Source organism: Neolamprologus multifasciatus, chromosome 15 (genome assembly GCF_963576455.1).
Source record: "Neolamprologus multifasciatus chromosome 15, fNeoMul1.2, whole genome shotgun sequence".
NCBI lineage: Eukaryota > Metazoa > Chordata > Actinopteri > Cichliformes > Cichlidae > Neolamprologus > Neolamprologus multifasciatus.
This window is the reverse complement of record NC_140453.1, coordinates 27,663,239-27,682,714: the sequence shown is the minus strand read 5'-3', so window position 1 is coordinate 27,682,714 and position 19,476 is coordinate 27,663,239. Positions and strand designations below refer to the sequence as shown.

Here is a 19,476-nt window from a genome sequence, read left to right as displayed (position 1 = left end):
TGTAATTGATCTAGGTAGCTCTGTTTTGGAAGTTCACTTAACGCTAGAAATGTGTTTTGGAGTTTGTACGTGCTTTGGAGTTTGTTTTATACATAAGCATATATAAATATAACCAAGTTTATTTTTACATTAGTAATTCCTTTTGTGCATAATTGTATATTGTTGTTAGTAATAAATTAATTAAAGCAACAAAACAACCTGAAGAGTCGGTTTGGAGCCGAAAGAGCCGACTGTTTTTAGTGAGTCGAGCCGAAAGAGCCGGTTCTCTAAAAAGAGCCGGAAAATCCCATCACTACTGCAGGCTCAGCTGTTAACACAGAAGTGCCGTAGAGGGCAGCAGAGCGCCCGCGGCGTCTGCTTGAATAACTACCGAAGAAGAAGAACTAGGCTGCAGTCAGCTGACCGGGCAGAGCAAGGGCTAAAGCTAACGCTACGTCCGGCCGGTCGCTGCACCGGGACTTCCTCCGGTTTGTTCCCCGGGGTACCCCCCCTCCCCCGAGAAGCGGATTATGGCGTTCATCACAGCCAGCTGGAACCCGCTGGGAGACGCCTTTTACCGGTCAGTGAGCGCCCACTGTGTCGGTCTTTCAGCTGCTAGCAGCGAGGCTAATGTTAGCTGACAGTTAGCTGACCGCAGCTCCATCCGTGTTATATACACCTGTGTGATTGAGCTGTTTAAACAGAGAAATCAGCCTGTAACCTGCGCCTCTGCCTGTCATGTGACCCTGCTAAAGCTGGCTTCAGAAGCTTTTTCCCTTTAATGACGTTTCCTGAACACACACGTCACGTGAGAGGACTGACGTCCATGACGAAGTGAGCAGGAGGTTGTAGCCCATCAGAGTCAGGGTTTACTCAGGTCGGCAGGTGACGTTTGTGTGAGCAGAAAGTGACCGGAGGCTGGAATAGTGTTAGGCAGATAGGGGGAGGAGCCTGCGGGGGACCGTGGGGAGGGGGTTGTTTACATTAATGTGTACTTTCCTGTGTACTACTGCAGTAAGACGGATCTGTATGAGATGAGCTGGAGTCTGCGTGATGGACTCAGAGACAGTCTGGTAGCTGCAGCTCCATACGGAGGCCCCATCGGTACAAACTAAATAAAACTTTATTTAAACGCTGCAGTGAGATGGTTTTTTATAGTCAGATTTAAGATTTTGACCCCTGACCTCTGTCTGACCCCTCAGCCCTGCTCAGAGAACCTCAGCGGCGTTCTCCGAGTTCTCGTCCTCAGCTGGAGATCTACTCTGCATCAGGAGGCACTGTCGCCAACTTCCCCGTGAGTAGCACCTGACCACACCTGGAGACAAGTTGGGTCTCTCTCTGACCCGTCTCTCTCTCTCTGTCTCAGTGGAAAAGTGGTCCAGTGGTCCAGCTCGGGTGGACGGTCTCTGACGAGCTACTGTGTATCCAGGAGGACGGCACGGTCCTGATCTATGACCTGTTTGGATCCTTTAAGAGACACTTCAGTATGGGACAGGTCGGCACACCTGAGTTTGTTCCTCTGAATAAATGAAGCTGCTCAAACGATGTCACTGATCAGGTGACCTCTATCTTTAAACAGGAAGTGGTCCAGAGTCAGGTGTTGGAGGCCAAGGTGTTCCACTCCCCTTATGGAACAGGTATTGCCATAGTAACAAGCTCCTCCCGTTTCACCTTGGCCACCAACATCGATGACCTGAAGCTCCGGAGGTTACCCGAAGTCCCAGGTAACACCTGACTCACCTGAGATGGTGTTTTCACTGCCACGGTTAAGCCTTTCCACCCTTACCTGTCTGTCCACCTGTCTGTCCCTCAGGTCTGCAGGGAAAGCCATCCTGCTGGGTCGTCCTCACTCAGGACAGACAGACTAAAGTCCTGCTGTCCAACGGACCAGAACTCTTCATCCTGGACAACACGTCCTGCACTGTGGTGGTGAGACATGTAGAGACAGGTGAAGTCAGTAATGCTCAGTTTAAGATCGTTCTAACCAAAACCAGTCTGAGACGACGTTTGTCTGACAGTCTTCGATGGCGATGCTAATCGACAGCCAGTAATCTTCACGCAGGTGATCAGATTTGTCCTCGTCTTTCTTTTACCTGTCTCACTGCCTACCTGTGTGTCTCTCTTCAGTGTCCTCCAGGCCTCAGTCCTCAGGACGGCAGCATTGTCCACATGTCTGTGTCTTTCAGCTATAAATACCTGGCTCTCCTCACTGACAGTGGACACCTGTGGACAGGCTTGTCCACCCTACAGGTGAGCAGCTGTTCTGGCCAATCAGCTTTTCAGATATCTGTGAATCATCACCTGTGGAATGACTCACAGGTGATGCTTCTGTATGCAGGAGAAACTGAGTGAAGTCGACACCAAGAAGACCATGGCGCCCAAGCAGATGTTGTGGTATGTGTGACCTCTCGTTTACCTGTGCTCCTATTTATTCAGCTGCTCACCTGTCTAAGCTCTTCTTTTACACCCGTTTAACCTGGAGTTTACCTGTTTGCCCAGGTGTCGCAGACCAAAGAGCCAACAGCCATCTGTGGTGTTGATGTGGGACAGACTGCTCCTGGTGGTCGGGGTGTGTAATGAGACCATCCAGTATCCTTCAAACTTCACATCTGAACATGTTCAAACACACTTCAGGTGTGTTAAGGTTCTCCTTGGAGTTGTGCAAAGCAGCCGGTATTTGTATCTGTTAAGGGGGGAAAGTATTTGTGTTTGTATTTGAGTAAAATTCAAAATAGGTGTAAAAACAATGCAAGAAATTTTTTTTTCTTGCATTATGTTTCTGATTTACGTTATAGTGTAAGTATTCTTTATATAATTAAAGAATACTTACACTATAACGTAAATCAGAAGCATAATGCAAGAATAAATATGGATATGCAATATTGGTTGGTATTTTTCCATAAATCCAGCAATGAACATTTAACAAGAAACGTCATTGAAAAGAAAAGAAAATAACAGCCATTACCTCATCCATGGTTAAACCAACAATTAATAAAATATAATTGTGAACATTATGAACAGACAGAATAAAAACAAATAATACTTCAAAGAACTGTTCTTCTTCTGAGAGAACTTCTTTCTAATGCACAGAACTAAACTTTATCAACCCCTGACTGGGAGATGTGGCAGAACAAAAGTTGTATTCTATATAATACTGTTAAACCAAAAGATGCAGCCCTGCTGTTGTCAACAGTCTGCCTAAAAACAGACACAAAGGGTTTTTTTGTGTTTTATGTTGACCATAACTCAACCATATTTCACTTTGAAGAAGATGTCTTCTGCCAACATACTCTCAGTTAAGTTTCTCCATGTAGTATTTTGTGATCACAAGCTTGTCCACATGTGAGGGCAGCAGTCTGGAGCGTTGTGGGGACAAGATACCTCTGCTTGTTGGGGCAGGTGCGATATTTCATTGCCACATGAGCCGGGGCTGCAGGGTCTGAGGTCAGTGATTCAGTGCTGTCCTCAGCTAAGTAGCTCTCAACTATCTTGAGGAGGTCATAGCACCAGCACTCTCAACTGAGGATGAGCTGGGTGCTTCAGGTACCCCAGAAATAGGGCTGTTCGATGTAACAATATATATCGGATGGCGATATAAAAACGTCTATCGTTTCCTATTACACTATCGTTTGTTCCGTGTTGTCATAAAATAAACTGTTTACGGCAATATTTTTTCATGGTTTTGATGGTCACTGTAGTGGCTATATGTAGTGGTCACTCGACTCCAGCTACACGACGCCCAGCTGGAAACACTTCACACAAGTCAAGCTGCCCGAGATTCACAGAATTAATAGAAAATGTTAAATGTTTGTGATTTATATCGTTATCGGACGATAGATGTCTTATTTCGGGATATGAGATTTTGGTCATATCACACAGCCCTACCCAGAAACATCATCCGCTTGGAGTTCTGCATCCACTTCTGCAGCCACATCTGCCTTGAGCCTGTCAAACTTGGATGACATGGGCAAGCTCTTAAATCGGGGATCCAGTAGGTTGGCTTTAAAGTAATGACCCAAGGAGTCATCAAAGACAGCCTGGAAGCGCTGAGCCAACTCAGACTGCAATATGATCACCATTTTAAGTGCCTCGGTACATCCACATTCACCTTTAAGTTTTGAGAGCCTGCGCACAAGGGATGACAGAGACAGAGAGAGAGACCCACATCCTCACACACAGTACCTCCCAGATCCATCTCTGCACTCATGGTAGTCAGTGGTCATCTCTGCTCCAACAGTCACTGGAGCATGTGAAAGGAGGACTTCCACCTGGTTGACACATCATGCACCAATGTGTTCTTGGGAAGGCCAAGCTCTTTCTGGAATGCCAACGAGCTTGGTAGTTGGTATGGAGGTGGTAGTTGGTATGGAGATGCAACCACTTCGCAAAGCTTGCAAAAAACCTTTATTCTCCACTACTGAGTTGGGCATCAGGTCAAGGCAAATAATTTCTCCCACTGTGTTTGTTATTTGTAGTGGGTGGATGGGTGGATAAGCCTGTTTTGCATTAAATGCAGCTAATATAGGTGATTGAAACTGACTTGCAGGGGCAGAACGTGGCTGTGATGATGATTTGGTGCTGGTGGAGAGGTTGGCAGACAGTACCAGGAGAGGATGCTTTAAGTGCATGTGATTATGCATAACAGATGTTGACAGATGTTTGATATCTCTGCCTTTGATGTGACTTTTGCACACATTACTTGTAACTTTGGTTTTATCTGCAGTACTGACTGTAAAATGCTTCCACACAGAACTTGAGCAAAGTTTTCGGCTACTGGAGGTCACTGTAAGTCACTCACCTCTTTACACGTTACTCACTCACTCGCTCGTGCCCTGCGTTCTCATGAGGAAACGCAGCTTTTTGATATAAAGTTTTTCTCGTTCCCAAATACAAATATTTTTAAGTATTTGTTCAAAATAAGTATTCGCAAAAAACATGTTATTTGTGCCTTTCTGAAGACCGTATTTGGGTTCGGCTCCACCCCTAGTTCTCCTGGGTTCTCTTAGAGCTCGTTAAGGTTCCGCTGGAGCTCGTTAAGGATCTTATAGAGCTCGTTAAGGTTCTCTTAGAGCTCATTTAGGTTCCGCTGGAACTCATTAAGGTTCTCTTAGCACTCAGTAAGGTTCTGCTGGAGCTCCTTCTGGGTTTCTTGTTATAGCTGGTCATTTATTAACAAAGAATCATGTTCCGTGTTTGAGGATGTCCTCGTGAGTCATTCTCTGGTGGTTTGACCCTTGACCCCGGCCTTCAGGTATCCCATTGAGGATCCGTGTGTTTTGGTGGGAGAGATGGATGGAGTTCGGATAATCAGCTCGTCCAATCAGGAGCTGCTGCAGGAGGTTCCTCTGGTCTGTCAGGACATCTTCAAGATCGCCTCCATGGCGCCTGGAGCTCTGCTGTTGGAGGCCCACCGGGAGTACGAGGTACATCATTCAGTACCACATTAGTACTGCAATACTGTCCCATTAACACTGTAATACTGCCACAGTACAACATCAGTACTTGTAAGTCCACTCCATTATATCACCTTAATGCTGTCATTCACTGATGTCCATGTACACATGTAGTACGGGTACACATGTAGTACGGGTACGGGTCTGTCAGGCCTGACGAGTGTTTTTCTGTCTTTGCAGAAATCGAGTCAGAAGGCGGACGAGTACCTGCGGGAGATCAAGGAGCAGAGCATGCTGGGAGAAGCAGTCAGACAGTGCGTGGAGGCGGCAGGTCACGAGTATGACACCAACACCCAGAAATCCTTGATGAGGGTGAGAGCGTCCGTATGATCTGTTTTATCATGTCAGGGTAATGCAACCTGCCCTGTACTACGACCTGTCCCTGTAATGTGGCGTGTCTCCCTCCAGGCGGCGTCCTTTGGGAAGTGCTTCCTCACAGACTTCAGTCCGGATCAGTTCGTGACGACCTGCAGGGAGCTGCGAGTGCTGAACGCCGTCAGAGACAGCAGCATAGGGCTGCCACTCACGCACACTCAGTATCCTCTCAGTCTGCACAGGTGCATCATGGGAGATGCAGTGTGTGGTAAGGTCTCACTTTGTTCAGAGTCAGGGGCTGCATCCCTCGTCACGCCGCTGTGACCCATGATTAGCTTTAGGATTCAGCTCAGACGGGTGTGTTACCATAGTGATGAATTCCTTGACCTCTGACCTCAGATTCAAACAGCTGACTCTACAGGTGCTGATTGACAGGTGAGTGAACTCATCGAAATGTCTCTGAGATCTCATGTTACCCCTCCACCTCTCACTCACCTGTCTCTCTCTCTCTTAGGTTGGTGTATCGGCAGTTTTACCCATTAGCCATCGAAGTCTGTCGTTACCTGAAGATCCCTGATTATCAGGGAGTCAGCCGAGTCCTCAAACACTGGGCGTCATGCAAGGTAACTGTCTCACACCTCGCCCACCTGAGACTGTTTTCACATGACTGATTGGTGTGACGTGTTTGCGTACGTGTCCAGGTGCAGCAGAAGGACCTAACAGACGATAACATAGCACGAGCAGTGTGTATGAAAGTCGGAGACTCACCTGGGGTTTCGTACTCGGACATCGCAGCTAAAGCTTATGAATGTGGACGAGCAGAGCTCGCCATCAAGGTGAATTCTACAGAGGTTTGGAGGGTTAATTTCCATAGTATGGTTCAGTGGTTCAGGCCAGGGTCTTTCTGTGTGGAGTTTGCATGTTCTCCCCGTGTTTGCGTGGGTTCCCTCCGGGTACTCCGGCTTCCTCCCACCGTCCAAAGACATGCAACTTGTGGGGATAGGTTAATTGGATAATCCAAATTGCCCATAGGTGTGAATGTGCGAGTGAATGTGAGCGCGAATGGTTGTCTGTCCCTGTGTGTTGGCCCTGCGACAGACTGGCGACCTGTCCAGGGTGTACCCCGCCTCTCGCCCTATGACAGCTGGGATAGGCTCCAGCGCCCCACGCGACCCTGAAAAGGATAAGCGGATGGATGGATGGTTCAGTGGTTTTTGGACAGATTTGGAGCCAGGTTTCAGCTGGATGGTCACTGCCCATCTGCTATATTCAGCAGGGTCTTTCAGGATTTTCTCTGACGCTTTTGATATTGAGTGTGGTCGAGTGTTTTTCAGTATTTGTCCCTGTGTGTCTCTATCAGCTCCTGGACTTCGAGGCTCGGTCTGGAGAGCAGGTTCCTCTGCTGCTGAAGATGAAGAGGAGTCAGCTGGCTCTCAGTAAAGCTGTAGAGAGCGGAGATACCGACTTGGGTGAGTGTTTCAGCCCCACACCTTATGTGTTTGCCAGATGGATGATGTCACACTGACAGTTGGCTGTGTGTGTTGTCAGTGTACACAGTGGTGTCGTACCTGAAGAACGAGATGAACAGAGGAGATTTCTTCATGACTCTGAGGAACCAGCCGGTCGCTCTCAGCCTTTACAGACAGGTGCACCCAACTTCCCCACTACCGCTCTCCTCCTCCTGGTTTACATTTGGTAATGTGTGTCTTTGTTTACATTTGTTTGCTGTCAGTTCTGTAAGCTGCAGGAGCAGGAAACTCTGAAGGACCTGTATAACCAGGACGATGACCACCAGGAACTGGCCAACTATTACGTCACTGCAAGCTACAGGGAAAAGGTAAGGACTGCTAACCGTCACGCCCAGCAGAGATTAGACTCGTCCATCATCACTGTAATCACCTGTCTGCTGTTCACCTGTCCATCTGCAGAGGTTGGAGGGCCGGCTGTCTCTCCTGCAGAGCGCTGTCGATGAGTACAACAAGGCCAAGAATGAGTTTGCAGTAAAGGTAACAAACGAACAATAAGACGTGTTTGCAGGTGTGTGTTTGTACCTGATGCTCAGGTGTGTTTCACTGATTGGTCTGCAGACCACAGAGGACGAGATGCGTCTGCTCCGTTTTCAGCGCAAACTGGACGATGAGAAAGGGGCGGGGCTTCTTGGACTTTCCCTACAGGTAGATGCAAGGGGCGGGGCTCCCTGGCCAGCTGACGTTTCCCTCTACCAGTTACCTCCACCTGCATGCTCTGTGTTCTCAGTCTCCATCACCTGGCAGTACTCCAGGTTACTTTAAAGAGGCCAGTGTGGTCGTCCGCTTTAAAGCGCTCCTCCTCAGATCATTACAGACCCAGACTTCCTCCATGTAGCTTCTAAGCTCTGGGACAGCCAATCAGATTGGCCGAATCTGCGGTTTGATTTAAGCAACTGATGAAAACTTGTTTCTGCTGATTATGACCATAGTTACGTCTGCTGTGTGTGTGTGTGCTGTGATGTCACTTGCTGTTTGCAGGTGACCATGGAGACACTGTTGTCATTAGGACTCCACAAACAGGCAGAGCAGCTTTACAAAGACTTCAGAGTACCTGACAAAAGGTGTGTCACTGAGGCTGCGCTGTGATTGGCTCTCAGTCTTTTACTACAGTCTTTCCTGTCTGTCCCTCTCGCCTGTTTGCCTCTCTCGCCTGTTTGCCTCTCTCGCCTGTTTGCCTCTCTCACCTGTTTGCCTCTCTCACCTGTTTGCCTCTCTCACCTGTGCAGGTATTGGTGGTTGAAGTTGAAGTCTCTGGCGGAGAAGGAGGAGTGGGATGAGTTAGAGAAGTTCTCAAAGAGTAAGAAGTCTCCCATTGGCTACCTGGTAAGGAGAAGCCCCACCCCCTCTGTTATGTTGCATTAACTACAGGGTGGGACATTTATATGGATACACCGTAATAACATGGGAATGGTTGGTGATATTAAAGTCCTGTTTGTGGCACATTAGTATATGTGAGGGGGCAAACTCCTCAAGATGGGTGGTGACCATGGTGGCCATTTAGAAGTCGGCCATCTTGGATACAACTTGTTTTTTCAATAGGAAGAGGGCCATGTGACACACCAAACTTATTGGTAATGTCACAAGAAAAACAATGGTGTGCTTGGTTTCAACGTAACTTTATTCGTTCATGAGTTATTTACAAGTTTCTGACCACTTATAAAATGTGTTCAATGGTGCTGCTCATTGTGTTGGATTGTCAATGCAACCCTCTTCTCCCACTCTTCACACACTGATAGCAACACCGCAGGAGAAATGCACGACCAATCCACGACCAATCCACTTTCCAGGAAATTGTTCATCTAGGAATGCTCGGACCTGCACCCATAATGTGGTGGTGCACCATCTTGCTGGAAAAACTCAGGGAACGTGCCAGCTTCAGTGCATAAAGAGGGAAACACATCATTATGTAGCAATTTCAAATATCCAGTGGCCTTGAGGTTTCCATTGATGAAGAATGGACCCACTATCGTTATACCCCATATACCACACCAAACCATCACTTTTGTTGTTCCAACAGTCTTGGAGGATCCATCCAATGTGGGTTAGTGTCAGACCAATAGCGGTGGTTTTGTTTGTTAACTTCACCATTCACATAAAAGTTTGCCTCATCACTGAACAAAATCTTCTGCGTGAACTGAGGGTCCTGTTCCAATTTTTCTTTTGCCCATTCTGCAAATTCTGTGCACCGATCTGGGTCATCCTTGCTGAGATGCTGCAGTAGCTGGAGTTAGTAAGGGTGCCATTTGTGAGTAGCTAATATCCACCAAAGGGATGTTCGACTAATGCCACTCTCCAGTGAGATGCGGCTCTTGCTACGCTGTGGGCTCTTGCTGAATGAAGCTAGGACTAGAGCAGGGCGATATGACCGAAAATATTTATCACGATATACATTTGAAAATTTGCGATAACGATATAACTGACGATATAATTGACACTAGACAAAATGCTTTACAACTCCACAACTTCATTAGTGCAAAAACCCCCATCAATGTATTTTCACTTAAACAAGCAGCTGTTTTTTATGTGCATTAAAGTTATATAAAAATGTAACAGTGCAAATTCCTTGCTGACAGTTTAACCAAAAAGCATTTCCAGTGGAAACTGGCCGACATATCCTCAGCATAACCATGTTTAATATCCACAAAACTTAAAAAGAGGTTATACACACATAATACGGTAATATTATGTTGAAGCACAGTACGTATCACTCCGCGAGGCTCCGCCTACGATAGCCGTAATGCTCCGACAATCCATCAAGCGGTGCGGCTTCGTAGCTTAGCAAAGTCGTACTGAAACATCTGACAGATTTTGGAGCGCCGTGCACATAAAATCGTTTCGAGGTCAGTAAACACAACCAGAGTTCATACATAAGGCACACGGGATTATAAGGGACACTGTCGATTTCCAGAAAAATCAAAGGATTGATTTTAAGTGTGCCGTATTTTCCAAACAACACGGTAATAACGACGGCCCGCTAGCATGCGCTACCAAAAATAGTGCTTTGTTGTGTATCTGACGGACGAAAGCTAAACCAGTTCCACACCAGTGAAGCTGCAGCATTTTTACAAACCAATTCTGGTTCATCCGTTTCATTTAACGATCCGCTTTCGCTCTTCTGATTCTGCGTCGCCGCCATGTGCGTATGTAAACAAAGGCACTGCGCATGCGCGTTTTACCCATATTCTATCACGATATTTCATTTTCCTATCATTGCCCAAAATTACACCGGTATTACCGTGAACGGTATGATATAGCCCAGCACTAGCTAGGACAGCCACTGATGTTTCTTCATTAGTGACAGTTTTCTTGCGTCCACATTTTGGCAAATCCAACACTGAACCAGTTTCACAAAACTTAGCAAGCAGTTTGCTAACTGTAGCATGGGAGATGGGTGGTCTCGTAGGGTGTCTTGCATTGACATCTGCTGCAATGACCCGGTTACTGCGTTCACTAGATATCAACACAATTTCGATCTGCTCCTCACGTGTTAACCTCTTCGACATGTCAATGGCTGTGAACAAAGAGAAACTTGTAAATAACTCATGAAAGAATAAAGTTACGTTGAAACCGAGCACACCATTGTTTTACTTGTGACATTACCAATAGGGCTGCCACGACTAATCAACTAGTCACAATTACGTCGACTATCAAAATCGTCGATGACTAATTTAATAGTCGACGCGTCGTTTGAAGCTTTGTAAGATCCCAAAAGACGCAGGAATAAGTAGTAGGATTTAAGAGTGTAATAACGGACTGAAACAGAAGATGGCAGCACTGCATGTACAAGGATGTCAGCTGCCGTTAAACCCCGAAGAAGAAGCTGTGTCCCAGAATTCATAGCGCAGCCCAGCTCAGTTTCCAACAATGGCGGCAGCTAGTTAGTTTTAATATTACTCTTATTATTCTTTCTGGGTCACAAAATAAATGTTTAACATATTTTCAGGCGAGAATGTAGCTGTGTAAACCTCAAATATCTGCTCAGTTTATCAAGACACCACATATTTTCAAAAGTGCTCCGACGTTTTCGGAGACGTCTGTTACCCACTAGCTCGATAGCTAGGCTGGGTTCAAGGCTCACTAGAGCCGGTGAGAACACCGGACTCCCGGCAAATCATTTTCAAACCCACCGCCGTCTATCGGTACTCAGGTTAAACATGATATATAAGTCACATAACTTAAAAATGTTATTGTTTGGTTTTTTTCAGTATTGTATTTGTTTCTGAGTAAATCGGTTTGGCTGAGATTAAAGTTTTTACACAGCTGAATAAACGTCAAGCAGGCCACTGATTATCAGAAGTGTGAGATACTCGAGAATATACTCCAGTGTCCTGTTATATTTATATAGCAAGGAGCAGATGGCCGAGTTTATTAAACTCCAACGAAACAATCTCCAAATTTTATTAAACTTTAATAAACTATCATCTTGTCTTTATTTTTAGTTAGCACATACCTTAAACACTTTAAGCTGTAAGCTAGTGATAGTTATATAAGAGCAAATGCAGCTGGTGCAATAAGCTGTACGTTGTACGTCCAATGGATGATGATCTGATTAGTTGACTAATCGCAAAAATAATCGGTGACTAGTCGACTATCAAAATAATCATTTGTGGCAGCCCTAATTACCAATAAGTTTTATGTGTCACATGGCCCTCTTCCTATTGAAAAAACAAGTTGTATCCAAGATGGCCGACTTCTAAATGGCCACCATGGTCACCACCAATCTTGAGGAGTTTGCCCCCTCACATATACTAATGTGCCACAAACAGGACTTTAGTATCACCAACCATTCCCATGTTATTACGCTGTATCCATATAAATGGCCCACCCTGTACATTTCCCATGAGTCTTAGCGGGATCTCTTCTTCAGGCGTTTGTTGAAGTTTGCATCAAGTGTAACAACAAGTACGAGGCCAAGAAGTACGTTTCCAAGGTGACGCCTGAGCAGAAGGTGAAGGCCCACCTGGCCATCGGGTAAGACACCTCTGTGACATCATCACACAGCACAGGTGGGAGCACTCATGTAACTCCTCCTCTGTTCCCGACAGTGACCTGGAGGGGGCTGCGGATGCCGCCATTGAGCGCAGGAATGAAGCTGAGATCGGGGCAGTCCTCTCCAGATGCTCCGCCTCCAACAGCCTGGTGATCGAGCGGCTGAACCGAGCTCGGGCCGCCATTGCCAAAAAGTGAGCTTCCACTCTTGAGCATGACGTTGGTGGGAGCCAGCTGCTGTTACTGATCAGAGACTGTGATTGATTACTGATCAACTGATGCTTTCTTCTTTCCTTCAATTAAAAGCTTTGACTCTATTCACACTCGAGCGCCACACCTGGACAGAAGCACTTCCTGCTGCTGTCCCTTCACAATAAAAGCTTCAGTGTGTAGCATGGCCGGTGTTATATTGTGAAAGAGGACAGTAAGTGTCCAAGCTGACTGCATGTGTCAGTTTTTATGATTTTAAATGTTGTTAGTCGATCAATAAACATGAAAAACACAGAGTGCAGTTCTCAGTCTGACCACCAGGAGGTGACAGAAATATAAAAAGCGTCTTTGTTCTGTAAATAAAATCCTTTTCTATTAGTGCCCACTTGGACCAACTCTCCATGGTTTTCAGGATTTTCCATTAGATCATAGTACTTGGTAGCCGTGTTGTACCAAGTGTTCCTGAGTCTGAAGAAAAGCCACAGACCAAGCTACAGGTATGTTGTCTCCTCCACGTCCACTTTTGTGGTAGTGTTCGTTTCGCATGCTACATACATTATGAGGTACTGGATTATAATCAAAACCAGTCGACCCGAGTATATATTAATGGGAAAAGGGACTTAAAAACAAGTTTGTAAACGAGTTGATTCTGTTTGTCTGGACGCAGCCTTTTCAGAAATGTCTGCCAACCTCACAGCACCTTGGTCATTCAGTGGGCTCTGTCGTGTTGGCGCCGTGCAGCCCCACGCATGGGGTGATCCGCATTAACGCACTAACGGAGATTTGCCGCTTTAATGCGGTTACGGCATTAACGTCATTTTAACGAGAGTAACGAAGACAGCACTAATACGTGTGTGTGTGTGTGTGTATATATGTACAGTATTAGATTTCATTTTTCTACTACTGTAACTGTGGCTTAGCAAGCTTTCTTAGTGTTCTTTTAAACTCTCAGTCATGACAATTAGTTATACTGAAAACTATTTTAAAATTAGGCTAATAAGGAAACCACATGGTATTGTTTAAGTCAGTGGTTCCTAAACTTTTTTTGCTAGGCCCTGCTTTGTTTTACAAGAAAAATGTCCTCCCCCCCGCACAAACGCATCCTCCAACCACACACACCCATATTTTGTTTTCAAACTCCATTGCAGTTTATTTCACACCTCAAACCTTTAGTGAACAATTAAACAAGTAACAGTAATCTGCAATAAATTAAAGGTAGTAATAAAATACATTACTAACTCTTTTACGCTACGTCCACACCTACACGGGTATTTTTGAAAACGCAGCTGTTTCTATGCGTTTGGGCATTTCGTTCACGTGTAAACTGCGTTTCGAATCACCGCCAAATGAAGATTTTTTTAAAAACTCCTTTTTTGCGTTTACGTGTGGACGAGGAAGTTCGTAATGCAACGTCAAAGCTATGTGCCTTTTTTCACGTCACGTTGTGCGCCATGTTATTGTTTACATGAGATGAATTGCAGAATGACAGAGACAAAATACTGTTAATCTGACTATCTTCAGGTTTTACACACTTACATATACACACGCAGTTACTGTCCCTCCATTTAGAAACGCAGAGGCGTCATGGTGTGATTATTTTACATGTAGTTGTTTTTTTTTCCTGTGAAATAATATTCAACATTGCTATCAATACATTTTTCAAAAAATGCCTCTCTGAACTTCCAGGTAGGCTATGAGAGGGTGAAGACGCGTGTGTCAGTGGCTCCTGCACCTGACTTGTTGAAATTGTGATAATCATCAAAGTAACACATCTTTTTCTTAAAAAGCAACACAGTGGTTGTGAAGAGTGCATTCTTTTTTGAAATGCCACCAAAAAGGACAAACCCGAAGCAAGTGGTGACTGAAACTACCGACCTTGGCGAGGCCTCGGCTGAAAATGATGGCGCTAAAGCTAGCACGCCCGCTAGTTCTGCACATGAGGAGTACACACAAGGCAATAAACAAGTGCTGTCTGTGATTGCTACTTTGGACGCCAAGATAACTCAAATGAAAGTGGACATTTGTGATACTCTGCGCGGGGAAATTGTAACAAAGAGGGCTGAAAATGATGAGGCCATTTCAGCTTTGAGAACTGTGATGGAAAACCACAATGTCCAGCTGAAGGATTTATCAGAATCGGCTACAAGCACTTCAAACTCCGTGGTGAAATTAGAAGAAAAAGTTAAACAACTTTCTAGCAAAGTGGAACAACTGACTGAAAAATGCATTGATCTGGAAGGGCGTTCAAAGAGAATGTCATGGTCCTGGATCATGTCACCCAGTATTCTGAGTTTCTTGGTGTTTTTGTTATTCTTTTCAGTCTAGTTTCATTTCAGTTCATCTAGTTACATTCTGCCATGTTTCATGTCCAATGCTCGACTTGACTGAGATGGATGCCTTTTTTAAACCACGATCCGAAGTCCGCGAGATGAAATCACGCGTGGTTTCACGAGATTTAACGTTGCTATCTTATTGACTTACTTCACCTGAACATGATATGAACAATTTAATACACCCTTTCTGCATATCATGTAGTTTTTACACTATATAGTTACATTTAACTTTAAAACATGAGGCAATTGTGTTAAATACATGCAAGATGCTTACATAAATCCAAGAGATGGCCAGTCACTGCCCATCTGCTATATTCAGCAGGGTCTTTCAGGATTTTCTCTGACGCTTTTGATATTGAGTGTGGTCGAGCGTTTTTCAGTATTTGTCCCTGTGTACTTACTAAGTAACACTGTTCATAAGTTGAATAAAGAAACAAATAAATGTTTACCTTTTTTTTTAAATTAAAACCACTTTGTAGAACATCACATCAGTTACAATGTAGAATCAATGTCATGTATAGTTTACGAATGACCAAATGTTCACATAAAATCATGACAGCATTTAAATAATATCACCCATTACTAGCATTCTGTAATTTACTGTGTCTTTTGAAAACTTATCACTACATATACAGCACAAGACTTTTAAGAGTATTTAATAAGAGCATTTTTCTCTGATATTACTACCACACTGGGGCACATGTTCACCACAACACAGCAAACCTTCGCCATCTTATCCAGAAGGCTCACCTCTTCACCCTCACATGGAAGAAGTAATCTGATTGGTATGGTGGTATGTAGCATGCAGTTTGAAGCAGGGATTTCGTAGTGCCCCATGTGTAGTGTTGGAACCCAGTCAGGATTTGTTTCATCCATTTCATTGGCTGGTTTGCCTGCAATAATGAAAAACAATTAGAAACTCTATAAATAGAACATATATAATAATTATAATTCTATAACTGTTTACAACTGTTTATAACTTGCATAGTTCATATTTCTGTATAGCTTTTTATTTAATATTTCTGTATAGTTTTGATATTTATATCCTGTTCATAGCTTGTACACTACAGGCTGTACATACTTATAGCATATTCATAACATAGCTTCATACCGTGTACATTGTAACATACCCATAATAGACCCATATTTTGTACCCTCATACCTATAAAAGACCCGTTTCTGTAATATATCTATATATCTATATTATTGCTAATATATATTTTGTAATATATCTATATTATGGCTAAAGCACTTCTGGATGGATGCAAACTGCATTTCGTTGACAATAAAGTTGAATTCTATTCTATATCTACAAAGCTACATTGTAGCCACAGCCGCCCTGGGGCGCACTGACAGAGGCGAGGCTGCCGGACACTGGCGCCACCGGGCCCTCTGACCACCACCAGTAGGCAATGGGTGAAGTGTCTTGCCCAAGGACACAACGACCAAGGCTGTCCAAGCCGGGGCTCGAACCGGCAACCTTCCGATTACAAGACGAACTCCCAACTCTTGAGCCACGATCGCCCCAGGAGGACATGGAGAGTTGCTGTTGAGATTTGTCAGGCTGTGTTGCCTGAATGTAAAAATCAACTTTATGACACCATTGACACCGTACATCGGGTCAGCTCCAAACGCCCAAACAACACCAGTCCCAGACCTATTATGATCCAGTTAATCTTCCGCAGAACTAGAGATGGCCTGTGGAAAGCAGCCAAGACATCTCCTTTCTTAAAGGAGAACCGGGACCTGAAGTTTGCTGAGGACCTTTCCAGAGAAGACAGAGAGCGCCGGAGCAAGTTGTGGCCCATTATTGAGAAGGCTCGCAGAGAAAATGAAAAGGCCTATTATGTCGGATGCCGGGGTTTTGTTAATGGGACAGAAGTTTTCCTGTCTTCAGAATGAGAGGTGAATATGGGGGGAGTTAAGGGATAGAAAAGTCCCTATGTTGCACAGTTGCTTGGACTTGGTTGACTGTTTTTCATTGATCCTTCTGGTGTTTTGGATCATTAAGTCTATGCCTCATTTATAGTGTGAGGACACTTTAAGTTTCAGCACCTGAGATTTTAATGTTTTTACTAAATGACACTATAGGTAGATGGCCACCAGCACAACATTTTAGGAAAAATTTGAGATGGAAACATTTATGGATAAATTTAATGTTTCCTGATGATATATCATTTACCTGGAGTAACTGTTCTGGTTCAAGGAAATCACGTATTGATTTCTGGTTAATATCAAGTAGTCTACCAAAGGACAACGTTACAGTCAATATCCTTACAACTCCACTTACCTACCATAGAGCAATATATATTAACCTGCAACTCTTTCCTACTATTGCAATGAATAGATCCTCATATTGGAAATTAAATAGTTCGCTTTTGAGCCATACAATTGTAAAATCTGAAATCACACGACTGTTAAAACACTTTATACACAAGGCTAATATTGAGAATTCCTATAGCACAAACTGGGAAATTTTTAAATTTGAGACGAGTAAAATATGGAGACAGTATGGGGCAAAAATAGCTAAGTCAAGGGCAGCAGATGAAGAAAATCTAATTTTTAAATTTCCGCAATATATCAATTCCCACCAGACGAGGTCTCGGAGGAGGATAGATTACGTCTTAGGACCTTTCAATCTAAACTGGATAAGATTTACCACCAGAAAGCTGAAGGAGCTTTTGTTCGTTCAAGAAAAAGATGGATAGAAGAGGGAGAGCAGAATTCTGCTTATTTTTTCCGTTTAGAAAAACATAGATCTAAAGCCAATACTATTCATAAATTGAATATAAATGGTATGATCAGTGATGATGCAAAAATGATCTCTCAATTTTGTTGTAATTTCTACTCAAAGTTGTATAATTCCAATTATAACGCAACGGGTGCTACCCAATTTATTTAAATAATGTTGAAATGATTAAAAGTGCTGATAGGCTTTTTTGTGACAGTCCAATTACTGAAAAAGAGATATTAACATCTATTGAATGGCTGGTGGCTGAATTCTAGAAATCATTCTCTTCTCAGCTTGCACCCTTTTTGTTGCAGGTTTATAATGAAAGTATTGAAAGGGGCACTCTTCCCCCCAGCCTTACTCAAGGACTTATTACTTTAATTCCCAAACCTAACAAGGACCTACTTTTTATAGACAACTGGAGACCAATAAGCCTCCTAAATAATGATTATAAAATATTAGTTCTATTGCTAGCTAGAAGAATTAAATATATTTTGGATGATATTGTAGATGAGAAACAGTCTGGATTTATGACAAACAGGCCCATCTCCAATAATATTAGACTCGTCTTGGATATTCTGGACTACTCAGCATTAATATCTGATGACTCATTTATCCTAATCCTAGACTTCTATAAAGCCTTTGACTCAGTTGAGCATGAATTTATATTTCTTACACTTCAAAAATTTGGTTTTGGTGATATCTTCTGCAAAGCTATCAAAACTCTGTATTCCAATGCAAATAGTTCTATTAGAATGAAAAAGGGCACCACTTCTCGTTTTAGTCTTAATCAAGGTGTACGCCAGGGATGCCCGATTAGTCATATCATCTTTTACTTTGCACCCAAATTCTTGCCTCTCATATTTTGAATAGCACTGTGAAAGGTATAAATATAGCAGACAGAGAGATTGTCATCAGTCAATTGGCAGATGATACCACAATTTTTCTTAAATTGCTTTACATGTAATAGAGGATTTCTCAAAAGGGTCTGGATTGATATTAAACTTAAATGTCAATTATTACCTGTCAAAGAGTGTAATGTTCAGAGTATTTGTAATATAACAGTTAAAAATGAAGCAACATATTTAGGTCTGATTATCTGCAAATAATAATCAGATAATCAGACCTAAATTGTCAGGCCGTCATTGTCGTGACGGCCTGACATTGTCGTGCCACCGTGGCAGCACAGTGGCACGGTGGTTAGCACTGTTGCCGCACAGCAAGAAGGTCCTGAGTTCAATTCCAACATCAGGCCGGGGTCTTTCTGTGTGGAGTTTGCATGTTCTCTCTGTGTTTGCGTGGGTTCCCTCCGGGTACTCCGGCTTCCTCCCACCGTCCAAAGACATGCAGCTTGTGGGGATAGGTTAATTGGATAATCCAAATTGTCACTAGGTGTGAATGAATGTGAGTGTGAATGGTTGTCTGTCCCTGTGTGTTGGCCCTGCGACAGACTGGCGACCTGTCAAGGGTGTACCCTGCCTCTCGCCCTATGACAGCTGGGATAGGCTCCAGCGCCCCCCGCGACCCTGAAAAAGGATAAGCGGAAGTGAATGGATGGATGGATGTCTGCAAAGATCAAAAAGACAGCATTTCATTAAATTTTCCCCCAATTATTAAAAAATCTCAAACCAGATTAAATCAGTGGTTGCAGAGACATTTAAGTTTAAGAGGGAGGGTATTACTCTGAAAAGCAGAAGGTCTGTCTCGACTGACTTGTGCAGCAATTTCTCTGCATGTGGACGGCAAAACTTGTAAGGATGTTGACCGAATGCTCTTCAACTTCCTCTGGAAAAACGGGACACATTACATCAGAAAAAGTGTATTGATGAATGACTATGAACACGGTGGTCTCAATATTTTGGATTTTACTACTCTAAACAATACATTTAAGATTAATTGGGCTAAACATTTTCTTAAAAATCCGGTATCCATTTGGA

The 19,476-nt window shown here is 43.8% G+C and overlaps 1 protein-coding gene across 1 annotated transcript; it reads left to right on the top strand.

The window, feature by feature from the left end:
• Positions 1 to 363: 363 nt before the first annotated feature.
• vps16 (VPS16 core subunit of CORVET and HOPS complexes) lies at positions 364 to 12,769 on the top strand. Its single transcript, XM_085133231.1, has 24 exons — positions 364 to 559; positions 995 to 1,083; positions 1,182 to 1,273; positions 1,346 to 1,474; positions 1,559 to 1,703; positions 1,793 to 1,908; positions 2,107 to 2,229; positions 2,318 to 2,373; positions 2,479 to 2,568; positions 5,231 to 5,402; positions 5,613 to 5,744; positions 5,841 to 5,968; positions 6,147 to 6,182; positions 6,262 to 6,370; positions 6,449 to 6,583; positions 7,108 to 7,216; positions 7,296 to 7,393; positions 7,480 to 7,584; positions 7,676 to 7,753; positions 7,835 to 7,921; positions 8,255 to 8,337; positions 8,503 to 8,599; positions 12,144 to 12,247; positions 12,322 to 12,769. The coding sequence occupies exons 1-24, from the start codon at positions 510 to 512 to the stop codon at positions 12,461 to 12,463; spliced, it is 2,505 nt and encodes an 834-aa protein (XP_084989357.1). The 5' UTR covers positions 364 to 509; the 3' UTR covers positions 12,464 to 12,769.
• The last annotated feature ends 6,707 nt before the right edge of the window (positions 12,770 to 19,476 follow it).

What these genes read in the sequence shown, in the direction of transcription:
- vps16 (XM_085133231.1), top strand. Translation starts at nt 510, where the DNA reads ATGGCGTTCATCACAGCCAGCTGGAACCCGCTGGGAGACGCCTTTTAC. An exon ending in TTCTTGGACTTTCCCTACAG is followed by an intron (nt 7,922 to 8,254) that starts GTAGATGCAAGG and finishes TGCTGTTTGCAG; the next exon opens with GTGACCATGGAGACACTGTT. An exon ending in AGTCTCCCATTGGCTACCTG is followed by an intron (nt 8,600 to 12,143) that starts GTAAGGAGAAGC and finishes TCTCTTCTTCAG; the next exon opens with GCGTTTGTTGAAGTTTGCAT.